Source organism: Bacillus rossius, chromosome 14 (genome assembly GCF_032445375.1).
Source record: "Bacillus rossius redtenbacheri isolate Brsri chromosome 14, Brsri_v3, whole genome shotgun sequence".
NCBI classification, from domain to species: Eukaryota; Metazoa; Arthropoda; class Insecta; order Phasmatodea; family Bacillidae; genus Bacillus; species Bacillus rossius.
In genome coordinates, this window is record NC_086341.1 from 10,118,237 (window position 1) to 10,142,509 (window position 24,273).

At 37.5% G+C, this 24,273-nt stretch overlaps 2 protein-coding genes across 7 annotated transcripts in view; one reads left to right on the forward strand and one right to left on the reverse strand.

Annotated features, from left to right (window-relative positions):
- Positions 1 to 12,627, forward strand: part of LOC134539123 (golgin subfamily A member 3-like) — an 88,655-nt gene extending 76,028 nt beyond the window's left edge. Inside the window, exons 31-37 of one of the 5 annotated variants that reach the window (XM_063380867.1) lie at positions 194 to 334; positions 2,676 to 2,810; positions 3,652 to 3,750; positions 6,240 to 6,344; positions 7,482 to 7,588; positions 9,999 to 10,122; positions 12,404 to 12,627. In XM_063380867.1, the coding sequence (XP_063236937.1) occupies positions 194 to 334; positions 2,676 to 2,810; positions 3,652 to 3,750; positions 6,240 to 6,344; positions 7,482 to 7,588; positions 9,999 to 10,122; positions 12,404 to 12,415 (723 nt within the window). In that variant the 3' untranslated portion in view covers positions 12,416 to 12,627. Of the gene's footprint in view, positions 1 to 193; positions 335 to 2,675; positions 2,811 to 3,651; positions 3,751 to 6,239; positions 6,345 to 7,444; positions 7,589 to 9,998; positions 10,123 to 12,403 lie in introns of all 5 variants that reach the window. The other 4 variants (XM_063380866.1, XM_063380869.1, XM_063380870.1 and 1 more) reach the window with 4 other exon arrangements.
- Positions 12,628 to 19,501: 6,874 nt separating this feature from the next.
- Positions 19,502 to 24,273, reverse strand: part of LOC134539125 (opioid-binding protein/cell adhesion molecule homolog) — a 204,477-nt gene continuing 199,705 nt past the window's right edge. Inside the window, exon 11 of one of the 2 annotated variants that reach the window (XM_063380872.1) lies at positions 19,502 to 22,662. The gene's annotated coding sequence lies outside the window, so the exon portion shown is untranslated. Of the gene's footprint in view, positions 22,673 to 24,273 lie in introns of both variants that reach the window. The other variant, XM_063380871.1, reaches the window with a different exon arrangement.

The window sequence follows — 24,273 nt, forward strand, 5'->3', positions numbered from 1 at the left end:
GCGAGAGAGAGAGAGAGAGAGAAGCGAAGGGAGCGGACGGAGAAGAAAACGACACGACACTGTTCGATGCACACCACGGGGAAACCTGAGAAAGTGTTCGTTTGGGGATCTCCGCTGGTTTGCCCAGTGCCCTGTGAGTGGCGTGTGGATGCAGGGAGGGGAGTTGTGGGCGGTGATTGGTTCCCGTCCGCAGGAGGAGGGGCTCATACAGCGAGTGAAGCAGTACCAGGGGAAGCACAGGGAGCTGAACCGAGAGTTGGCAGCAATGAGACAGCAGCATGCCTCTCCCAGCCAGGACAGCTTGTACTGCCTCATCGATAAAGTCCTGGAAGATGTGAGACATTTATCCAAGTATCATTAATTGTATTCAAGGAGAAATAGTTACTGATATTATTTATTTTATTTTCTCAGAAATTTAGCCACAGTCTGCAGTATAGCTCCAATATTACATTTTATGTCTCGACGGGGCTTAAACCTGGATTTGGACATTGATTTCTATACTGGTGAAAGGGCTTTAATTCCACCCTGTTTGGGATCACTGAATTAGCTGTTTTTGCTGGATTATTAAATGTCATTATATTTTGTTTTAACAAGAATACCAAACAAATTAATATTCAGTACAATAGTATTTAAAAATAGTTGTAATCAGCTTCTCTGCTGAAAGAAAATAATACAGATGAGTGTTGGAAATGTACCCATGAAATGTGAAATGTAACAGGAAAAATGCTACTGAAATGAAAGCAGACAGTAACAATACATTCTGAAGGGAAGTGGAATAATAGGTTCTGAATAACGGAATGTGCTGAACCATGGAATGCTTGATTAAAGAATTTTCACTGTAATATGAATCTAGTAGTCATCTTTGGGAAATAATGATTAACTATTTCCTCCACACAGCTACAGGGTAATCTATTAAAATACTAAGAGAGATATTTATACCCTGTCGTACAAGAAATTAGGATAAGTAATTCAAAATAGAAATTATAGGAAAATCTTTTGACAGATCCAAGATGGCAGCTTTTGTGATATATAAGGTGTGAGCAAATTCCATGCCAAATGTCAATATTGCACGAGAGCTCATTTTGGAATTTATCGAGATGAAGAGATGATACATCTGTAAGCTGTTATGTTGGCAACCATGTCAAAGAATATCCGGTCGGCCATGTTGAACTGTGTGGCCGGTATACACGTTATTCAAGTGTTTACACATGCAAGGAATCAAGAATGTGATGAAACTAACAATGAACTCCTTATTTACTACACCATCCTTCCACTTTCTGTTATAGGGTTTGACAGGACAATTTTTCATACTTACTTGATTAACACACCATAATTTTAACATTTTTTTTCCATCTCAGATAATACCATGATGTTTACGAACGATGATTGAATTCAAAGATTGAGAATTTTTCACAGCTTCAAGAATTTTTTATTTACCGTTTATAATTTTCCTGACTGTCGATTCCAGTAGACCAATCTTCTTTGTCGATTCACAAATATTTTTTTTTCCATCAAAGTGTTTGTTAATTTTACATTCCAAAAATTTTCTTTTCTTTTCTTGTTTGATGCAGGAGAATCAGATCTACTTCATTTGGAAGACATAGTTGAGTCTATCAAGTGTCTATACAATAAACACACAATATAAATAACAAAAAAGAATAATTTGTGTTGACTCCACATGAAACATGTACGAACATGTTGCAAATTGAACAATTATGTGGACGGAGTGGAAAATCGATAGTCGCAAGACAAAACAAAAGATGGACGAACCAAAGAGATTTAAAAATTATCTCAAGACGAGGTAGCATGAGTCAAAGTATTACTGTACTTATTTATTATAGAAATGGACTGATATTTTGTGAAAAGTACATGAATTTGTTTATTACATCTAATTATTAATTTACTTTTGAATATTTTCAACAATAGCACACAACTCTGTTCTGATATTAAACATGAGCCTTGTTATAAATGGCAGTGTTAAATTTGAGGTCAAGATTGAGAAAATAAATTAGAATTATTTCCTTCTTTATTTTTATGTTGTATGCGAGTAGATACCTTTTCTGATAAAAAAAACTGTAATTATGGTGAATTAATAATTTTTAAAGCAGTTTTAATGCATTTACTTGTTTGAGTTAAATCCCTGTGGTTTCATGTTTAAAAATAAATGTCCACTAACTTTATTGGTAAGCGTATATCCTTGATTGTGATTGAACAAGACCCATATTGTACATGTAGGCCATAAATATTAAGTAAAATTTTTATACAATTAGGTAATTTCATTAGCCTATCACACACTACATCTATATTCACTGTACAGAATGTATGCAAAAGATAAATTAAAATCAGGATAATGGGTTGAGCCCAGTGGTTCTCAAACTACAGTTAATACGAATCTCTGAGAAATATGTAATAATAATTAAGTCGAATATTACAGACAAAATTAATGTAGTGATGAAACATATCTTAAAGTGTATTCATTCTTGTGGTTAAGAGAAACATGTGCCTGAAGAGTCATTAAAATAACACTTAATTATAATGTGTTAACAAAAAGAGATATAGATCTGTAACCAGAAGGTAAAATAGTATAATAGAGTATTGTATGTATACCACGGACATCTTCTAGAGCACACACTGTGAGAAGCACGGGCCTGACCCGGTGGGGTGTCGCTGTGCAGTTCCAGATGTCGGCAGAGCTGCACGCCAGTCTGCAGCAGTGCGTGCTGATGACGGACTCTGACCAGTCCTGCTCGGAGCTGCGAGTGGAGTGGCCCTGGGCCGCGGAGAAGCAGCACGCTTGCGACTGGGAGCAGGTGAGCCCGCGTGCAGTTTGTCTTCGGCGCTCGGGTTGGTCAAAGCATCAACTGGTTTTTTTTTTTTTTTTTAATTTATTTATTTATTTATTTATTTCTTCAAATGACCAGCATCATGTAAATGATTGGCCAACTCTGGGCTAGATCATCACGCACAGTTCTCTGCACTGTTGTCGTTCAGGGTCATCGGTGGAGAGTCGGTAACTGGATCCTTCCGTTTTAGCACCTCCATGGTCGAGTTGTCTAGTCATCAACCTCTCACCAAAGTGATCCATGCTAAATTTTTTGCTAGGTTCAGATACAGATTTTTTGTAAGTGAATCATGGCCGGTGGGTTCTCCCATTTACCCTGCCGGTTAATTCAGTCAGTACTACATTCTCGTCACCCCCCCCCCCCCCCCCAATTGTTCCCGCCCTAATGACCCCTACGTTGATGAGCCGTCCTTTCAAGGGGTTTTTGGTGAGGCGGGGTGGTAAGTGTGACGCTCTCCGGTGCTCGTGACGCTGTCGCCTCTGAACTGGCACGCAGTCTTCTCGTCGGTGCAAAGAGTAACTATGGGATTTCAGTGGTAACCACAACATTATACGATGGGGAAGTGATATGATATAGGTGTAATGTTAGACCCGTGATTGCTTTCAAGAATCTGTGCCTTTGTGTTTCATGTGCTAGCAATATTCTGAATACTAGCTCGCTCTTCTAAATATTCAGTTGAAAAACAAAATGCAGGAACGCACGTATTCATGCGTCCTCAGCGTATCCAAATTGCACGTGTGCTCAGTCAGATAGGCCCTCCGTAACTCTGATCCATCCAGCGTGAGTGTGGGACGCCCGGGTTGTGCAGGCGACAAGCGGCGAGCAGCCGGCGAGCAAGAGAGACAAGGACTGGCTCGTGGCGGAAGTGACGAGATTCAGGAAGCTGTGGGAGGACGCAGAGGCGCAGGTGAGGAGGAGGCTGCCACTCGTCCCGCGGTGGGTTCACTTTCGCTGAGCTCCTCCGAGCGACCAAGGTCACGGTTACACACTTCACTGGAATACGCTTACCTGTATTCTGCGTGTGTTCCTGTCTGGGTATTTCTCGTCGTTCAAACTAAACACGTTTTGCAAGTACTCCACAGCTACATAACTGCTATGTTTTCTTTGGATTGGCTGGTTTAACGTCAACAAACCATTTCCAAAAAAAATAATATGCCTGAACGTGAGTTGTGCAGCAGCACAAAAATAATCATGTAAATAAAACGCCTTTACTGATTTTTTTATTTTTTATTTTTTTGGGGAGGGGGGGGGGGGGGGTAGTTGAATATCAGCACAGAATAATTGCATGCTATGAAATGATACATAAAATTGAAATTGATTCTAGCTGTAAACAATTAATTCCTGTGTAACCTGAAAAGCACTATAAAATATTGCGACCTTAACGCATTTACTTAAACTAATTTAGATGTGCTTTGTAATCATGCTCTTAATAGTGGATTTTACGCATACAGTAGAGTTTCATTCAGTTTGGGCGATTGGAAACATAGGCAGTCCAAAATAATGGAAATCCAGGTTATGGAGTTTAGTAAAAAAAATCAATTTAAGACGATGTAGTTACAGAAAATGTATTTATTAGCCTACAAAACAAATTTTTACAGTTTACAAACAGGTGTACCATCACAGCACTTGGAGAACAATGTAGTTATGATGGTGTTCAGTGATAATAGCAATAATTTTGCATAATCCTGACAAAGGAAAAAAAAACTACATTTTTATGTTTTGAAATTTTTCTGGTTTACATTTTAGTTCACCTTTGTTTATGGTGCAAGGCTCTTTTGATAGGATTTTTTTTTGTTTTGCCACTTCTTTCTTTTCCCATATAGGTTCAGGTTATCCAGATATCCAAGTTAAAGGAGACTGAATTAATGAGGTTTAACTATATAACTAAATATTTAATAATAATTTCAGAATATTTATTTATATGATATCAACTTACCGCTAAGATGTTCAACAAACTTTTTACAGCATCATGCCACCAAAACCACTGTCGACTTTAAATAATGACAGGAAAATTGAACTTGCAAATGAGCTTGGCGTATGTTCAGACAGCAAAAACATTTATATTGTGGGAATTCCCTTGGAAAATCTTCATCCTATTACTGTTGCTAAAATTAACTCTGTGTTCACTACTGTATTTACCCGCGTATGGGTCACACTATTTATGCAGATTTTTTGTTTGATAAAATGTACTGTGACCCATATGCGAATTTTCCAATTTGGGTAAAAAAAATTAACATTCCATTGTAGTCGTTGACTATATGCTTAAATAACTAGCCTGTGTTGGTTTTAAATAAATATTTCATGAGTAAATATAATTTGTTTAGTTAAAATATCACGGCAGTGAGTGTACAGCATCATGAAATGTGCCGTTAAGCTACATCCGCCCAGGATGAAATCAGGTTGGGCATGTACTTAAAAACTGTTAGAATTACGTGGAAATGTTTTACGGGCATTGAAAACAGAAATGTCAGATACTCTCCCCTCCCCACTTCTCCAGATTTGCTGGCAAGTTGTCCTCTGTTAATGAGCCAGTTCCTACTCCTTTAGAGTCCGGATCAGTACAAGCACCCCACTACCATTGTGTGATTTTTTGGTGTGTATTGTTTTTCCGGTCCAGTTTTAGGAATGGCTGTGGTTTAAAACTGCTGGTCTCTTGTACATCAAAGTTGTTTTTTAAACCAGTTTTTATTACCGCAACCGTAGAGATCCTAATATTTTATGATAAATTTTGCCCTTCCAATATCTGTGCTATTTTTTTTATTCTATTGTAATTGGGCCGTCATTATTTTTACGTGCCCAAGAAGACATTGAGCCAGTTGTAAAGTTTTTAAGTTCAAGACATGCAGATAACATTTAGTTTTAAGTCAGAGATCAGAACAGCATTTTACAGAAGAAGCAGCAACAGTTTCATCAGTTTACTATTCCTCGAGAATATGTAGGACTGTAGCTTCATGCATGGTATTAAAATATTGGGCCGGGGGGAGTAAATGATTTACTGTCTCTAGCTAGGGCGCAACAACTAAATTTCCAGGAGGGGGGGGGGGGGGGGGGGCAATATACCTTTTTATAAAGAATCATTGATCCCCCCCCTATTGAAGTGGGGGGTCCAGGGGTCCTCCCCCGGGAAAATTTGTATTTCAAGGTGGAAAATGGTGCTATTTAAGCAGTTTTATTATCTAAAAATTGATTACACAGCACTTTCTTTGTCCCAGTTTGCTCCCACTTCAAGGTTTCAGAGGGGGGGGGGGGGGGCCAAAATACCCTTCCCCCCCCCCCTGTTATTGCGCCCCTGGTCTCTAGCCCCCTGATGATTTTAAATTTAAGAAAAAATGTCGCTAACCACATTCTTGGTCTCTGTATCTGTTCCACGATTCTGTAATGTCGTGTTTCTCGCAGGTGGCGACCCTGAGTGAGCAGCTGTCGCTGACGAGCCGCTTGCTGCAGTCGTCTCAGCGCAGGGTTGCCAGCCTGACCAAGGACAAGGAGATGCTGGAAGCCATGGTGAGCTCGCTGCACAGCTGCAGATCTGGCATGCCTTCGATTTCATGCTCGCGTGTGTCTGGAACATGGTTTTCTCAGGGTTGCAGTTTGTTTCCTGTTATGGGCGGCCCAGGTTGATAAAAGTTTTAAAAAAAAAAATTTAAAAATTTAATGTGGATAGGTTTTATAAATCGGAATGCCATGTTAAAAATATTAGTGTGTGATTTTTAGACGTGGAATTAACAGCATTCAGTATAGTTCAGTTGCTTGCACATATATATGGTATGAATATATCCATCCACCAAAAAGAACGGTGTTTAAAAATATTTAAAGTCACAATGAGTTATTGACGCACTTCATGAGTGTTCAGTTCCGGCGGGACAGTTTACTTTGAGAGTGCTTAGCAAAAGCACACGTTATGCACTTTTCAGTGGAATGAAAGTCATTTTATGCAGCAAAATATAAACTATTAAATAAAATACATTTATAGAGGCATAACAATGCCACTCTGTGGTAATTTTTTTGATTAATTTTTGCAAAAAAAAATTTCAGAATGTTGTCTTAAACTAATGTTAAACGAAGCAGACTTTAGGGGTAGAAAAATAAGGCATTTCGTTTGTATGTTCTTAAATCACCAATAAATCTGTGTAAAAATATTTCCGGTTTAAAGTTGATTGACCCTCGTAAAAAAAAATTAATGTTACAGTACAAATAGGATGTAGAAATGTAACTCAACACAGTGGCGTAGCTTCGATTTGTGTATGGGGGGTGTTAAGAAGCATGGCTCCCCCGTATTAAAGCGGGGGGTCTGGGGGTCCTCCCCCGGGAAAATTTTTATTTTAAGGTGTAAAATAGTGCTATTTTAGCAGTTTTTGGTACTTAAATTTAAATATTGTAATGGTAAAAATTTTATTAATTTTAATATGAAATTTGTTTGAGTGATGAATAAGAAATTAATTAAAGATTTGTTGCTATGGAGGAGGAGGGGGGGGTTTGAACCCCTAACCCCCCCCCCCCCCTCGGCTAAGCCCCTGCTATTGTCTATTGACAGGCTTGCAGTAAAGATGTTATGGTGTTCCTGTATGAGTCGGTTGTGGGAATGTTGAGTGGCGTGTGCGGAGCTTGTGAGCTCTGCAGCGCGACAGGACCTGTGTGCAGGTCGGCCGCCTGAGGGCCGTGACGCTGAGGGACAGCGACCTGGCGAGGCTGCCGGCAGACAGGCGGCAGCTGGTCAAGGAGAACCTGACGCTGCACGCGGAGCGAGAGTGAGGCCCATCACCGTCCTCCGGTTGTCCAGCTCTTTGTCATTTGACACGGTGAAAGGTTTTTAACCCGGCACTCTATGGTTCAGCACATTCTGTAAACCGCCGTTCTGTGTGGTTCGGCACATTCTGTAATCCGCAGTTCAGTGTGGTTCGGCACATTCTGTAATCCGCCGTTCTGTGTGGTTCGGCACATTCTGTAATCCGCCGTTCTGTGTAGTTCGGCACATTCTGTAATCCGCCGTTCTGTGTGGGTTCTGCACATTCTGTAATCCGCCGTTCTCTGCTTTGCCACATTCTGTAATCCGCCGTTCTCTGCTTTGCCACATTCTGTAATCCGCTGATCTGTGGTTCGGCACTAATCAAGTCAATCGCATTCAGGGTGTATTTTTTTTTTTGTGTGTGTTCCAGATTTTAGCTGTCCAGGTTGCATTACTGCACTGCCCGTGTGTTTTATACTTCGCTCAGAGTTCATCGTTACGGTCGGTTTTTTCACGTCAGTACGATGTTTCCTGTTTTCTACCGGGTTTCATTCCACATTTCACATTTTCACTCTTGGTATTCGTATTAAAACTACACTGAGGGTCGATATTCCGGCAAAATTGCTGATCCGGCATGGCCACGTTTGGGAATGTGCCGGGTTGAAGACCTTTCACTGAACCGATACAGGTATTCTTGTTTTACCAGTCATTGCTCCAATTTACTTGTCTACCATTTATCAATTAACATAATATTTTGCAAAACTTTGATTTCTAAGTAGTTATTTTTAACTACTTATGCTCTGAAAGATGTGGAGGCTTGTGCAAAATAAATTTCTGCCACATAGGCTGAGGATGGGAAGGGAAGTACCCTGAGAAATCCCACCAGTTTTAAGAATGCGTATTTAAAATTTTTAATAATAGTTCTGAAACACCACATAACGTAAAATGTGGAATACCTTTCAACTATTTCATCTGGTAAGGTATTCAGACAAGAAATTTTGTATTCTACCATCTAGTTGAGTGAAAGGAAAGGCTTAGCTATGATTTTAAAAATTTTGAGATTATATGATATTCACTTTGAAGGCATATTTATGACATTATCGTTGGTACATCGCAGTGGATCCTAAACTCAAGGTCATTTCCCAAGTAAGGTTGCAGGGTCAGCCCTGAGGGTCGCAGCCCGGGTTCTTGGAAAACAAAAATACAGTAAAACCTCGTATTTACGTTCTCGTTATTTACGTTTTCCCGCAAATAACGTCATTTTATGTAGGTCCGTTTTATTGTACATTAACTTTCGTGTTGCATTTTCCCTGAAATTACACCGCTACGTAACCAAAAAACCCGGAATGTACGTTTCAAAACACGGTAAAAATGTAAATACTCGTCACGTTAGTCATAGATGTGAAAAGTTTGAAGTAGTTCGCCTATTGTCTAACCTTTCGTTTTGATGTATCGACAAGTTCTATGGTGCCTCTCCTCTACTAACGTTTTAATCTTTGCTGCCATAGAGAACTTTCGTAGCAGAACCACAAACGGTTTTATTTATGGTGTCATAGAGCACTCTCGTAGCAGAGCATAGTCCGAAGCGCTGAGCTATCGATACCACCGGAAAGCGCTCATACACAGTACGTATATTTAGTAGTGCTGCATTATGTACAGTACATATCTATGACGGCTTTCATTGTTTACATTATTCAACGTCCGTTTTGGTTAGCACGTGTTTTTTTATCGTTCACAATATTATTTATGGCAAGATTTTGATTGAAGATGGATAGGTATAAAGTTCCACGAAATACTTTATCTATTGAAGATAAAATTAAAATTATTGAGAAGTTTGACAAGCATGTGGGTACCCGAGTGGTTTTGGCCAAGGAACTGAATATTCCTGTTAGTACTTTAATGTGTTGTAAACAACTATTGTTTGTCTTGTAGCACCAGTAAATGCTGATACATTTTTTTAAGCTAAAATTTAGCATTAACTGCCAATAAAAGTGCTTTCCCACAATTTACACTTTCCCGCAATTTACACTTTTTCCTTGGGGTTCCTTGAAAAGTGCAAATAAGGGGTTTTACTGTACAACCATTAATGACGCAGAGGTTAAACATGAAGACTATCGTTCAGGAGGATCCGGTTTCGAATCCCAGTCTATTTCGGTTTTCCATGATTTTTTTTAAATTCCTGACAAATGGTGAGGTTTTTCTTTACTGTAGTTCATGGGCCATTCTTTTTCCGAATTCTACTGACTTTATGGTGTTGGTCCATCTCTAATTACATTGTTAATTTGTAAAACTAAAATAAAAATATAATCATTAGAATATAAAAAAAAAAAGGAAAGGGGTAATTTTAGGTTATTGAGCTTGTAAAGAATTTTATTTAGGGTTCCTGTTGCTTGAGGGAGGCAAGGAGTAGTGTGTGGGTGGCATGCTTCCAGAGCGTTGCTGGAAGAGCGGCTGGATTACGAGCACGTGAACAGCGAGCTGTGCCAGCGAGTGGAGCATCTGGAGAGACAGCTGCAGATGCTGGAGCCGACCCGGGACAGCGACTTCACCAGCCTGGTAGGTCTTCTGTCACTCTCTGTCCCTCCCTTCCCCTTCCTCGCTCCTCCTTGCTTCTTCTTACTCTCCCCCTCTCTTCACTTCTTCATCTTTCCCCCCTCCTGCACTCCTTCATCTCCCCCTCCTTTGCTCCTTCTTCTCCTCCATCTTCACTCCATCCTCTTCTTACTCTTCACTCTGTCCTCTCCCCCCTCTTCACTCATTCCTCTCCCCCTCTCTACTCATTCTTCTCCCCTCTTCACTCATTCCTCTCTCCCCTCTCTACTCATTCCTCTCTCCCCTCTCTACTCATTCCTCTCCCTTCTTCACTCATTCCTCTCCCCCTCTTTACTCCGTCCTCTTCTTCCTATCACTCATTCCTCTTTCCCCTCTCTACTCATTCCTCTCCCCTCTTCACATATTCCTCTCTCCCCTCTAACTCCTTCCTCTCACCTTTGTCATCTCAACCTCACACACCATCACCATCACCATCACCATCACCATCAACATCCCTCCGAGCTCCGGTGGAGAGTTTGTGTTCCATTAGTTCATTTTGCTGTCGTGAATGTTTCTCTTGAGGTAGTGAATCACTAGCAGGTTTCCTGCGGACGGGGAATATCTGGAAGATAGGGAAGACTCAGGGAATTGAAAAGGTGTCTTTACAACCTGGACTCAGTAATTTTTCATAGTATGCAGTGTATTCATGACTTTAGACCAAAAATATATTTTAATTAAAAATGTGTGTGCAGTTAGTAAATAATATCTGATTCTAATTAATCAAACTTAAAGCACAATAAATACCTGTAGTCTGTATCCTGTTCACATTTGTTATTGTGTCATTTCAAAGTTTGATGAAACAAATTAATTTATCTTTTTCAAACTGGTAGTTGTTTAGTTAGTGTTGATGGAAATAACAGAGAAAAACTGTACATTGTGCAGGAAAACATTTTTTAGTAAACTCTGTAAGTTATATATGCATGTTAAAATTTATTTGGATAGTATTTGTATTGTAGTTCATCTGTAGTCTTGCCAAATAGACTCCCCCCTCCCAAACTATTTCTCTCTTGCTTCACTCAAAGCTTTGTCCTCTTTTTTACAGTTTTTCTTTCTCTCTCACCTTTGGAAAATGGGAAACGTAGGGGATGTTGCAGCGAGCCCTTGTGTTTACCCGGGGTACTCTGAATTCTTCCATTCATTTATTCTGTCAGTGCTCCATTCGCATATCATCACCCCTCATCACCTCCAGTGTCGACGACATTTCATCTCTTCCCGTCCGTTGCTCCCTCGCCGGCACGGCAAGTGACCTGTGACCTTCCCTGGCGCACATGTGTGTCCAGTCTTTGGTAGCATTCCCTGGGGGCCGTGTGTGCGTGCGTGCTGTGCTGTGCTGTGCTGTGCTTGTTCACACTGGCCGTGTGAGCAGAGATGAGTGTCTGTGTTGTCGTGTGATCTGGTAACAATGGAACCACTAGCGTTCAGTTTTTTATACCAACGCAATGTAACATTACAGATTTTTTTTAAGTGAAACTTCTTTTCTGAGGGGGGCCACAATTTCCGAGCGTTTCGAAAATTTTGTTCAAATGAGGGGAATAGTTAGGTATGTGGTTGGGGAACCGGTAGAGGAAAGTATCTTACATCAGAGACGACGCCACTTCAAAGCATGCATTAGCGGTCGAATAGAAAGACAGCAAAATGAGGGGGAGGGGATAGGTACGTGGCGGAGCATGCTATATGCCAGTTGTAACGGCCAGAAGGGTAGAAGGCAGTGGAGAGGTAGAAATGACGCAGCAGCGATGCTACGGAATTCTCGTAACGCTGCTTGCGTTTGTCTACTCCTCAAGTTTTCGTAACGGCTAACAATTGAACGCTACCATGTATCTTTCATTTTATTTAAAGTAGCTACAATTTATTTATTTGTGTTGGAATAGAGTTATTGCTTTTTGAAATTAACTTTATAAGTATCCGTCATTTTTATGTGAAAAGTGTGATTTAAAGTGTAAATAATTTACCTCTTTCTATACCTGATGTGGCATGTGGACTCCACGCACACATTTATTTTCAAACAGAAACTTCCGTGTGTATTTTTCCTTGCCGTAGAGCACTTTATTACAACTTTTTTTTTAAATATTATTGTACTGTATTAATTTTTCTTTGGTACTGTTTTTTGTCGAAACTGATGCTGTTGTCCTGAAGGTGCTGTATTGAAGGCAATGTACTTGCCTCGCGTGGGATCTGTGCATGTGCAGTCGACACCCGGGCAGTTGTTCCGGCGCTCGGTGACGATTGGTTGTCTTGTGTGCAGACGAGCGACTAGAGCTCCGTGCACACGGGCGACGGCCGGGACCGGCCATCTTGGTCCGTGCTTCGCGTCTGTCGCTGCGGTCATCTTCGTTACCTCTCATCAGTTTGTTTTGTCCGTCCTTATTTCTCAAATCACAAATTTTCTGCCAGTGTAAATGTCTTTTTTTTTTTACTTTTTATTTTTACACATATTTATTTTAATAAATGTCTGTTTTGTGCTTCAAAGCGTGATACACAATTTCTTACTCTCTCTTGTTCAAAGCATTTATTTAAGCTTATTATTTCCCTTCCTGAAATTAAGTGTGTTGATCACATAGGGCCATGCAACATAAAACACAAAAAAAAAAAAACTAAAAAATCTGATTTTCCTGTAAAATTTGCCTTGTTTTGACAAATTAACAAGGGAAAAAACTGTTTAAAAACAGGATAATATGCATTAACTTCTTTGTTAGCACAACTTGCTGAGAAAATAATTTGCAATCCATTTTATCACATTATTGAACTTTTATTGTCAGCCATAAATTCATGCGGTACAGGTTGACTTTTAGAATCCAAACTAGGCCACAGAGTGACATTCTTTCTAAGCACAGGTGGTTGCTATAAGTACATTTATTGACGACAAAACGCTATGATATCTTATCGGCGACAAAACACTGTTATATTACTAACCAGCAAATGTAATGTGTGACACCATTTTTCACGCTTATTTTCACAATAGGACCAATGTTAGTTTATTTGTAAGTCATGGCCGTAGACTACAATAAAATGTGACAACAGAAAACACTTTGCTGTCTTCTGTGAGCGATATATTGTTCGCTGCAGATACAATACATCGCCCTCAACAATTCAAGCTGAAAGTTTTGTGCATGTGCCATGTCTTGCAAATTTATTATGCATTTTTCTGTGATGATTACCTTGCTACTGAAAGTGTTAGTGTTAATTTTATGTAAGGAATTGTAATTGTTAAAAGTTTGGCACACTAAAATCAAATATTGTAGTAGAACAAAAAAGAAAATGAAACACAAGAGATTATACAATGGCTGGAAAGGTTTACGCTGTGTTTGGTTGAAACAATTATTACGATGTAAAAGTATCTGCTGAAAGTCATTTATGAAGTTAAACGTCATAACGTCATAAGGCGTGTTGGGGCAGCATTAACCTGTTCGCTTACATGTACGTCAGGGACATATCATGACTATCAGTGTGCCAAAAAAACCTTTGTGATAGCAAAACTGTTCTGGAATACATTTTATGAACTTTAATAGTCATGAAAAGAAAATCGCAACTTTTAAAATATGTTATAGTTCTGAGGATATTACATTAATGATTTTTTTTTTCTTCCTTTTTTTTTGATGTTGTACCATCTTAGCTCTTTGTATACGGCATTTGGTAGGGGAAATTTCGTGACTGAGCTCAAATGTCTTAACCGCGGTGTTGCCGTCTGTGGCAAATGGCACAGAAATCTCGAAAAGATGGCAGACTCGCATGATACATACATATACATATATTGATTTTGTGTACATCTCGAAATTTACACCGTCATAGGTATTAAAATGTAAAATTTGTTAATTAAGAATGCTATGTTAAATTTCAAGTCCAAGTTTCGTATTATAAGTGTACATAGAACAGTCTGTTGGTTTGGTTATTTACACTAGATAGTCACAAAATGTTTTTTTTTTTTTTTTTACTTATAATAAAAATAAATCTTAGAAACATAACTAAAGTGATTGTGTATATGTGAATATATGTATACTGTATACGTATACACATAAAGAAGAGTTTTATGTATTTTGTTTGTCTGTTTTATACAATATTAAATTAATAAAATAAAAATTATTGTTTTATTCCAAGCTCGATGTAATTTTGTACACTTGACATTCAAAATCAACAAATGTGTACCAATATGTGTAAACCACGCCCATTTACTTTCCCACCCAATGGTATTTTTGAGTTCTTATCATTCTATTTGGTGACTGCCAAACATTATTGCAATATTTCAAGTACATAGTTTCTTTACCAATTGTTATAATTTTTGAATAGTTAATTAGGTTTTTAATTGACAACAAGATTTTAAACGACGAGAGAAAATCTGTGTTTAGATCATCCATTGTAAACCACTGGAATTTTAAGTTTCCTGGGTGTTCTTCAGGCTGAGCCATCAAGATCACTGCAGTCAGGTTGGTGTTTCCAGCATTTGCCATGTTATAAGGTCTGAGTTTCCTAAAATCCTAGTGTAGTATTTGCTAAAATGTTAAACAATTTGCATCTCACTGCCTTTTTTTATGTAACTGTGATGTTTTAAGCAGTGTTGGAAAAAAATACCACAGTAATGATTAACGTTTTGGTTGTTAAAAATAACCATATAAGCTGAGCGCAAACTCCGTAAAATTCACCCTGGTAGGAAGTAGTCTGTTAAAATCAAGCAAAAAAAATTAAAAAATATTGTGTTAATTAGTTTTAGTAAATAACTGTTCATACTTATTCTGTAAATGCAATAAATGTTGAGATAGCACAGGCAGCACTTAACAAACAAAATAAAATATTTTAACAGGAATCAAAAAAGATATATGTAAATAAATAAAATAATAAACTGCAAGCATACTTACTTGCCAAGTAAGTATCAACTAACTGCATTTTATCCAGTGATTTTATTTTCATTCTACCAGGGTGTTATGAACGAGGAAGAGGTGTTTCGTAGTTCCAACAGAACTCAATAGATGGCAGTACTAACCAATAAACTGGCATTTATTTAGCGATTTTATTTTCATTCTACCAGGGTGTTATGAACGAGGAAGAGGTGTTTCGTAGTTCCAACAGAACTCAATAGATGGCAGTACTAACCAATAAACTGGCATTTATTTAGCGATTTTATTTTCATTCTACCAGGGAGTTATGAACGAGGAAGAGGTGTATCGTAGATCCAACATTACTCAATAGATGGCAGCACCTACCAGTAACCAATAAACTGGCATTTATTTAGCGATTTTATTTTCATTCTACCAGGGAGTTATGAACGAGGAAGAGGTGTATCGTAGTTCCAACAGTACTCAATAGATGGCAGCACCTACCAGTAACCAATAAACTGGCATTTATTTAGCGATTTTATTTTCATTCTACCAGGGAGTTATGAACGAGGAAGAGGTGTATCGTAGTTCCAACATTACTCAATAGATGGCAGCACTTACCAATAACCAATAAACTGGCATTTATTTAGCGATTATATTTTCATTCTACCAGGGAGTTATGAACGAGGAAGAGGTGTATCGTAGTTCCAACAGTACTCAATAGATGGCAGCACCTACCAACCAATAAACTGGCATTTATTTAGCGATTATATTTTCATTCTACCAGGGAGTTATGAACGAGGAAGAGGTGTATCGTAGTTCCAACATTACTCAATAGATGGCAGCACTTACCAATAACCAATAAACTGGCATTTATTTAGCGATTTTATTTTCATTCTACCAGGGAGTTATGAACGAGGAAGAGGTGTATCGTAGATCCAACATTACTCAATAGATGGCAGCACCTACCAGTAACCAATAAACTGGCATTTATTTAGCGATTTTATTTTCATTCTACCAGGGAGTTATGAACGAGGAAGAGGTGTATCGTAGTTCCAACAGTACTCAATAGATGGCAGCACCTACCAGTAACCAATAAACTGGCATTTATTTAGCGATTTTATTTTCATTCTACCAGGGAGTTATGAACGAGGAAGAGGTGTTTTGTAGTTCCAACAGTACTCAATAGATGGCAGCCCAATAAACTGGCATTTATTTAGCGATTTTATTTTCATTCTACCAGGGTGTTATGAATGAGGAAGAGGTGTATCGTAGTTCCAACAGTACTCAATAGATGGCAGCACCTACCAGTAACCAATAAACTGGCATTTATTTAGCGATTTTATTTTCATTCTACCAGGGAGTTATGAACGAGGAAGAGGTGTTTTGTAGTTCAAACAGAACTCAATAGATGGCAGTACTAACCAATAAACTGGCATTTATTTAGCTATTTTATTTTCAATCTACCAGGGAGTTATGAACGAGGAAGAGGTGTATCGTAGTTCCAACATTACTCAATAGATGGCAGCACTTACTAATAACCAATAAACTGGCATTTATTTAGCGATTTTATTTTCATTCTACCAGGGAGTTATGAACGAGGAAGAGGTGTATCATAGTTCCAACATTACTCAATAGATGGAAGCACTTACCAATAACCAATAAACTGGCATTTATTTAGAGATTACATTTTCATTATACCAGGGAGTTATGAACGAGGAAGAGGTGTATCGTATATCCAACAGTACTCAATAGATGGCAGTACTAACCAATAAACTGGCATTTATTTAGCGATTTTATTTTCATTCTACCAGGGTGTTATGAACGAGGAAGAGGTGTATCGATGTTCCAACAGAACTCAATACATCGCAGCATCTGCGAAGAAACTGGCATTTATCCAGCTATTTTATTTTTTTCTACCAGGGTCAGAAACAAGGAAGATGTTTTACTTCATTAAGTTTAACTGATGGCAGCATTTAATAGCTGTTATTGCTAGTAATTCTATTAATTGTACCAGGGTGGTTTACCTACTAATTTACTATAAAATAAAAGACAGTACCTGCCAAACACGTGGGGACGCCAGCCAGTTTTTCATGTATCCACCATGCAGTAATTTGCTGGAACAGGTTTTGAGACCTGCAATCTTGTATTGTGTTTAACTATGGACAGAATATGATTGACACGTCTCCTGGATTTAACGATGAGGTCCTGAGACCCCACTGACGCCTCAGGGCGTGACTCGTACGTGGAGTCCAGATTCTTACCCGGGCGTCAAGAAGGTTCAGCTTCGCCTGTCATTGATGTACCACGTGGGTGCAGCCAGACGACGAGCTGCGACTCCGTTGGTGGTCCCCGAGGGGAGCTGCATCCCCCCCACCCCCCTGCTCACGGCCTCTGCCGCGCCCTGCCGCGTGGTCAGTGTTGTTATCACGCTTGGCGGACCATGTAATGTGCCCCGACCGATAACGTTTGAGCCAAACCCCGGACTCAGTGAAGGTAGCCATGTCTCGGTGGGCGAACTACTTGGCAGAGATGACGAACATGATGCACAATAAGTTAGTTATATCCTACTTGTGTAATTTGACCTCCTCACAGTTCAGACTCCTGTAAATAATTATAAATGATAAATTTTACATGCTGTTACCACAAGTAAGAGATTTAATTTCCTGTGCAGAGAAAAAAAAAAGTTTCCACACATTTCAGTGAGGCATTATTTGTGTTTGTACAATAACGTTTTAAGTTGGAAATTTGTAGTATGAAAGCACTTTTACTATATCTAGTTTTCTGTTCATTCAACTTTAACTATTGAGTTGATCGGTCAAATCCATGCACCTTGTAACTTACAATGTGAATTCATTCTTTAACTGTTTTTAAATAATAGCACATTCATTAAGAAACAACAAATACAAAAATAAGCATATCCGGTATCACACACACACACACACACATGCCCACCTGTGACCTATTAGCAAGGAACCATCCCAGAATTATTAGCGCGATGGACTGTGGGCAGACCAGACTTCATTGTGGACTTCAAGAACATGTTAGATGCCAACATATAGTAGAAAAAGGGAGATAATGACTTGTCTGTGCTTGGTAGAACTGTGCCGATACGAATCTGCAAAAGCAGATTTTGCCTACATTTAGTTGAATCAGCGTTTCTGCGGATTCACATAAAGCTTGTTAATTTTACGCCGATATTACTGAGAAATGAACGTTTCTGTCATAACCCTTTTCACTTTTCTTACCACTACATACTTTGAACTCGCATCGTTTCTTAGCTACATGTGCCAGTCATACATATCAAACTTAAACATCCTGTGTTTTAATAGCTTTTTTGAATCTAATACAGTGCAAATAAATATAATTATTACCAACACAGTAAAGATACATAATAACAAGAATTTAATTTATTTAAAGCATGACTGCCACTACAAAAGCAAAATACCAACGGCTTGAACTGCAAAAAAAAATGTTTGTAATATCTTGACAGAGAAATTTTTAAATTAAATTAATTCAAGTTTTAAATATAAAATTAAATAATAATAATAATAATAATAATATACAGTTTCACATGACGTAAATTACTTTTACTGTTTCCCATGCAAAGTGATCACATGAAATGCATTTCCATATAAATGTTTGGTACAGTTATGTTGTGTTGGTATTGGAATTCCTGTTAGTGAATTTGAGGTCTGGGCTAGAGAGCTTAATTTACATTAATACAAGACTACTGTATGACAGCCACGGACCCAGCAGACTCCTCTTGGGTTATGACGTCGCCCATGTGGGAGCAAGATTCAGACCCTCTAAATTATGCAAACCAATTGCCAAGACCTGGCCCACCCTTAGCGTCGAGTATGCTTTAAGGATTAACGCAGTGGGCTCTCAGGGCGTCCCACACGTCGCCATGCATTAGATTATGTACACGTGGGCACAAGAAGAAACAAACACCATTAAAATTATTAAGAAGTTACAAGCTCCCGTATACATTGTCCTTTAAACAGTTAAAAAGCCCGAGACACAAATTGGTTAACGTTGCGGTGGCCACACAAGAATTACGTAAGGGTGATTAAACACTCACGGAGAGTAATAACAATAATTATTCAAACAGCCCGCCGGCCAAGAGTAGCCCCGAGGAGAAATGTAAAAAGATTTAAAGACTAAAAAACATGAACGGGAAGCTACTTATCAGTGAATACAAGCAGTGAGGTCCCCGGGGTGCTGGTGCGTCTATTCTCGGCCGGTGATGACGAAGGACTGTGGCGAGCGAATTCTCTACACGGGCCACGTTGCATCTCTCGCCCCGAACCGAACTACCGTTACGTTTTTTTATGATTGCGTGCCAGAGGTTATTAAAAACTAGACCAACAAAACATTCATACAATTATTGCATGCTTTCTCGTGGCTAGAATGATTTAAACATATAGTAATTTAAAAATTAATATTCATACAAAGTCTAGCTTCGGCCAGACTTGAGTCTGCCTCGGGAATGCCTGGTGCAATCTTTATTTCATGCAAAATTAAATATAAGATTTATTAAAAAAAAAAAAAAACCTCCACACTGAATGGCTGAGATTGGTGTGCCGGCAGTACACATGCGCCTGAAATAAACCCAGCCAACCACGAAACACAGACAATGTTACACAGTTTTAACACACAGCTGGTCTGGAAATATTTTTGCGAAAAACGCACAGTCCTAGTCATCTGATTTATAATTCTGTTAACCAGGATACAAGATGTGATTTGTTTGTGTGAAGGTGTACAGTAGTTTCACTTGTTGGAATGTTATGCCAATGACTTAAAACAAGGTGTGTTTTGAATGCAGGATTTTAATTTTCTCAAATAAATTTATCCGTTGATGATTTACAAATTATGACAGTACGTTTAATGATTATACTCATCGCGTGGTTGAACATCTGCAGCTAGTTTATAACATAACATCTTCAGTAAACACATATAATTTTAAACTGTGTCCTATATTTGTCTCCATTACTGATTGTAATCGAAAATCTGCGACTAAAAAATAACATCAAACTACTAAATAAACTTTTAGCAAATTTGTGTATGGTGAAACCCATTTAAGAAATAAATAAAATTAAACCATTTTGAACTTAACCTATACACTATGTACTTAAATTCTTTTGAGAAATTTTTCCTGTGTAACAAGTTCCTTGAGAAAAATCTTAGCAGAGTTTTACTAGTTAAGTACATTCTTAACGCACAACTCAAAAAATTGGAAAATAAATATTTTGGTTTGATTATTTTGTTTAACTGCAAGTGCCATGCTATGTAAGTTCATTTAATTAAATTAAGTTTCAGTATTAAACACTACAAAACTCAAATTTTTAAAACAATATTATTTACAAAGATATACATTTTACATTATCTGATCTTTTTACATTCATGTATACAACTAGCACACTAATAAGAACATTACACAACTTTTAATAGATCATATTTTGGTGCATTTTCCTCTAAATGCTATAACTGACCAGATTAAAAATTAAAACATATATTCTACATCTCTCATAAAAATATTCTACATTATAGAAATTTACATACATCCCAACATTCAAAAACATTCTGTAAAAAACATAACTGTCAGATTGAAGGACCACATAAGACATAATGTAAATACATGTTATAAAGATTCCAAATTTTTATGATTCACAAGTTTTGAATGTTGGGATTTGTTAATAATTTTAGCACCTGTACTTAGCAACCACACAAACCGGTAACATGTGGAAAAATACTGACCTTCCAGTGATACACAATATTCATAATAATAATTAAATCATTGCCAAATGCTCCATTCAAATAAAGTTCTTGGTCACCATTAAAAAAGACACACGCTAGATCAAGGGCAATATTGCGTGGAGTCTATGAACAGGCAATCCCATCTTAATGCTGGTTAGCAGCAAATAAAGTTCAAAAAAATGGACGCTTTTCAAAATAGAATCTCATTTCACGAAAAATAAATTGAGTTGTGAGTGTTGGGTGGGATATACAGAGGAGCGAGAAAGACTGATTTCTCATTACTATAAACATTATCTTAAAAAGCCCTTATTTTTGATACTTAATGAAACTACTGCATGGAATTGTAATGAAATTATATTTTTATTACTTTATTAGTCTATGTGTATTTGTTGGCAAGCTAACATATTGACCAGTTTCCATTCAATCAATCATGTATCATTTTCACTACAATGCACACTCAAAGCTGTAAGGAACTAGTTGTAGCTTAGTTGTTTTGACTTGCTGTGGCTTAAGAACTCTGTCTGGGCTTACACTGGACACAACTCGTCGTTAATATTTTGAAATCAAAGCAGGTTAACATCCAGTTAAAAAAAATTTTGTTCCTGTCTCACTGGAATGTTGATGTTTCATCCAATGTTTCTGATGCCAAGAATCTTTTATTCAAATCCAGCAAACGGCTTAATTTTGTCAAAAATTGCACATCCACTCATCACAAACTGTGAAAAAATACAATTCCAATGAATTTTAGCAGAAATAAAATAGTAAAGTAAACAAATTCTCAACAGTTATCACACATTAAGTAACACACACTATGTGATTTATTTTGTTTTGAAATACCTGGCAAACACTAATCAAAATGTAACCTACGTATCTGGAAAATTTGTGCTTGGATGATAGAAAATAACTTAAGCTCAAGAATAAAGGAATGAATTTGTGCTTGGATGTCAGAATTTAACTAAAGTTCAGAAGTGAAGGAATGTGAACATATATTCTGCTAAAAACTTGTGAATATTTCCAGAAACATCTATTATATTAATAAAAAAATAATAATTCTTCCAAACACATAGCACATTAACTTTCATTATTTTATATGTTTCCTGATACCTTCCACTGCTGCCATTAAATTACTTTAACATAGCTTTTGTACACTGGTATACTTGTATATTAAAACTAAGAGATGTTTTTAACACTCTAAAAGTATGGCATACTCAATAGGTACGTTCCCTACCGTACACGTCAATAATCTTGTACATCGATCCTAAAAACTTTGGTTTTATTCACGCCGATGCCCCCAAGTAGTGGCTAGTTATCGCGATGGTACAAAACTAAACCTCTGATCAGCAACAATGTTCTGCTCCTTCAAGGCACCTTTCCGAAGCGAGGAATTTCACGACGCTGAACTTACATCGAGACACACAGAAGCAGGATATCGGCACTGCCCGGAGGACATTGATGCACAAACGTGAATGCATTAGTGAGCTGATATGAGTGACTAAGCATTACTCTCACAAGCGCAGCGACAGTTCCAAATTCCGCAGATAAATTTGCATCTATAAATTGAGTGAAAGATTTCACTTCTTTATTATTTTTTTTAACATTTTTTAATAAAATATAAGTTTATCCTGCAAAGGCAAAATAATTACAAGAAAGTGTCTTTTTTTTATAATCATTTTAAATAAGCGGTAACGTTAAAAACAACCAGGTCCCGGCGACTAACACTGATGAAGTATGAACCATTCTAAACATAAATCTGAAGTCTCTTGAAGTGACCGGCGGTTGAGAAGCTGCAAGCCGCCAACAACCGCGATGAGCTCTGCTCGCGGGAAGCACACTTGCACGTGCGGGTTGTGTTTCTAACCGGCGTCTGAAGCCAGCCCCGGCTGCTGCAGGCGCCGTTCTGTGTGTGTCCTTCCTCGACCGTTCACCGCATCTCAGCCTGCAAGCACCTGACAACATATCATTCAAACACTTATTACATATAACAAACCAACAGGATGAGGGCTGGTTGAATGATTCGTGAAAAAACTTTTCGAACTCCTTAAAATAAAAAAGTATGACAGAACTGCCAATTGCATCTCCATACAGCCAGCCGCCCCATGTGTGCTAGCAAGAAGAATTACATCCATTTTCTTAGTACCTTTTAAACAATTTTTTACCTCTTTATGTATATATGTGCATGTATATGCATGTACATATATGTGTATGTGTGTGAGAGAGAGAGTTGGTGAGTGAGTGTGCCTGTCTCGAAGTCTTTTAGTCTTCAAATTAGTTAAAATGTTAAAATACATCAGAATCGTAAGAAAACTTTATAAACGAGAGCATAAAATGCTGAACTATAAGATGAGAATGCATCTTCGCTATAAGGATCTGGAAGCCAACAACAATTAGCATTTTCCTGGTTTGAAGTTTACTTAAAATCACTTTTAAAAAAATAAATTTTTAGACTAGTGCAAAGAGAGTCCTGTTCTGTGTTGATGATTTTATTTCAATTACCTTTTTTTTTGTTCCAGGAAAAATACAAATCCCATCCAAATTTTTATTTTGCTTCTTAAGAATACTTTTTTTTATAAGAACTGAAACTGGAAACATAATCAAGGTTCTTGATGTAAAAGTTACCCAGAACCAAACAAACCGATAAAACCCAGAACCACACAGCCCTAATGCATGTTTTTTTTTTGTTGTGGTGTCCATGTTAGTTTGCGACACTCCTTGAATAGTAGATTTGTAAAACATGGGTTTTATGTAATTTGGTACAGTATAGCTAACCAGTTACAAAATTGTTTACATTCATTAATGTTTTTTCTTTCACTTGAATAATCAATGAGATATAATTTTTTAATCAACATGTGTGACCTAATTTACCACTGGTTTGATATTTAAATGGAGTGCCTTCTGAATTTTACAGATAAATTTTAGTGACTTATTCTTAATATTTAATGCATTTTTTTGCAGCAAATAACAAATAGCCAGTCTTTGTTTTATGGTAACTTAAATGTACCAAATACACAGGTTTATTTTACAAGCTTTTAGTTCAATATTGTGAAAAGCAAAACTGAGTTTAATGCATTTAAAGAGGGTTTCCTCAGGGGAAAACAAGAGGAAAACTCCGGGAAACTAATATTTGGTTTCAGAACCTGGAAAACACAAGGAGGTTGATAATATCCAAGCCCAAAACAGTACCTGTAATTTTTATATGTAATGTCTTAAAACAGTTAAAACTAAATGTATTTTAATCATAAATATTCTGGTAATAAGCTGTAGTTGATTTTTTCTAATGTTAACTAAACAAAAGGGATACAAACTACTATGTATTAATTTTAAGTACAATAAAATGTATAAAAGCTTTCATATGGATACATTATATAATGAATTGTTTCAAAGTTTCATCAGAAAAATTGATTATATTCTTTTTCAGACCAGCATAGTAGGTTTTGTAATGTTTATGGAAATTATAACAATGCAGGAAAACATTTTATAGTCAATCCTGCAATTGATATGTTTGTTCAAATGTTTTATGGTAATAATTTGTATTGCAGTATATATGTTA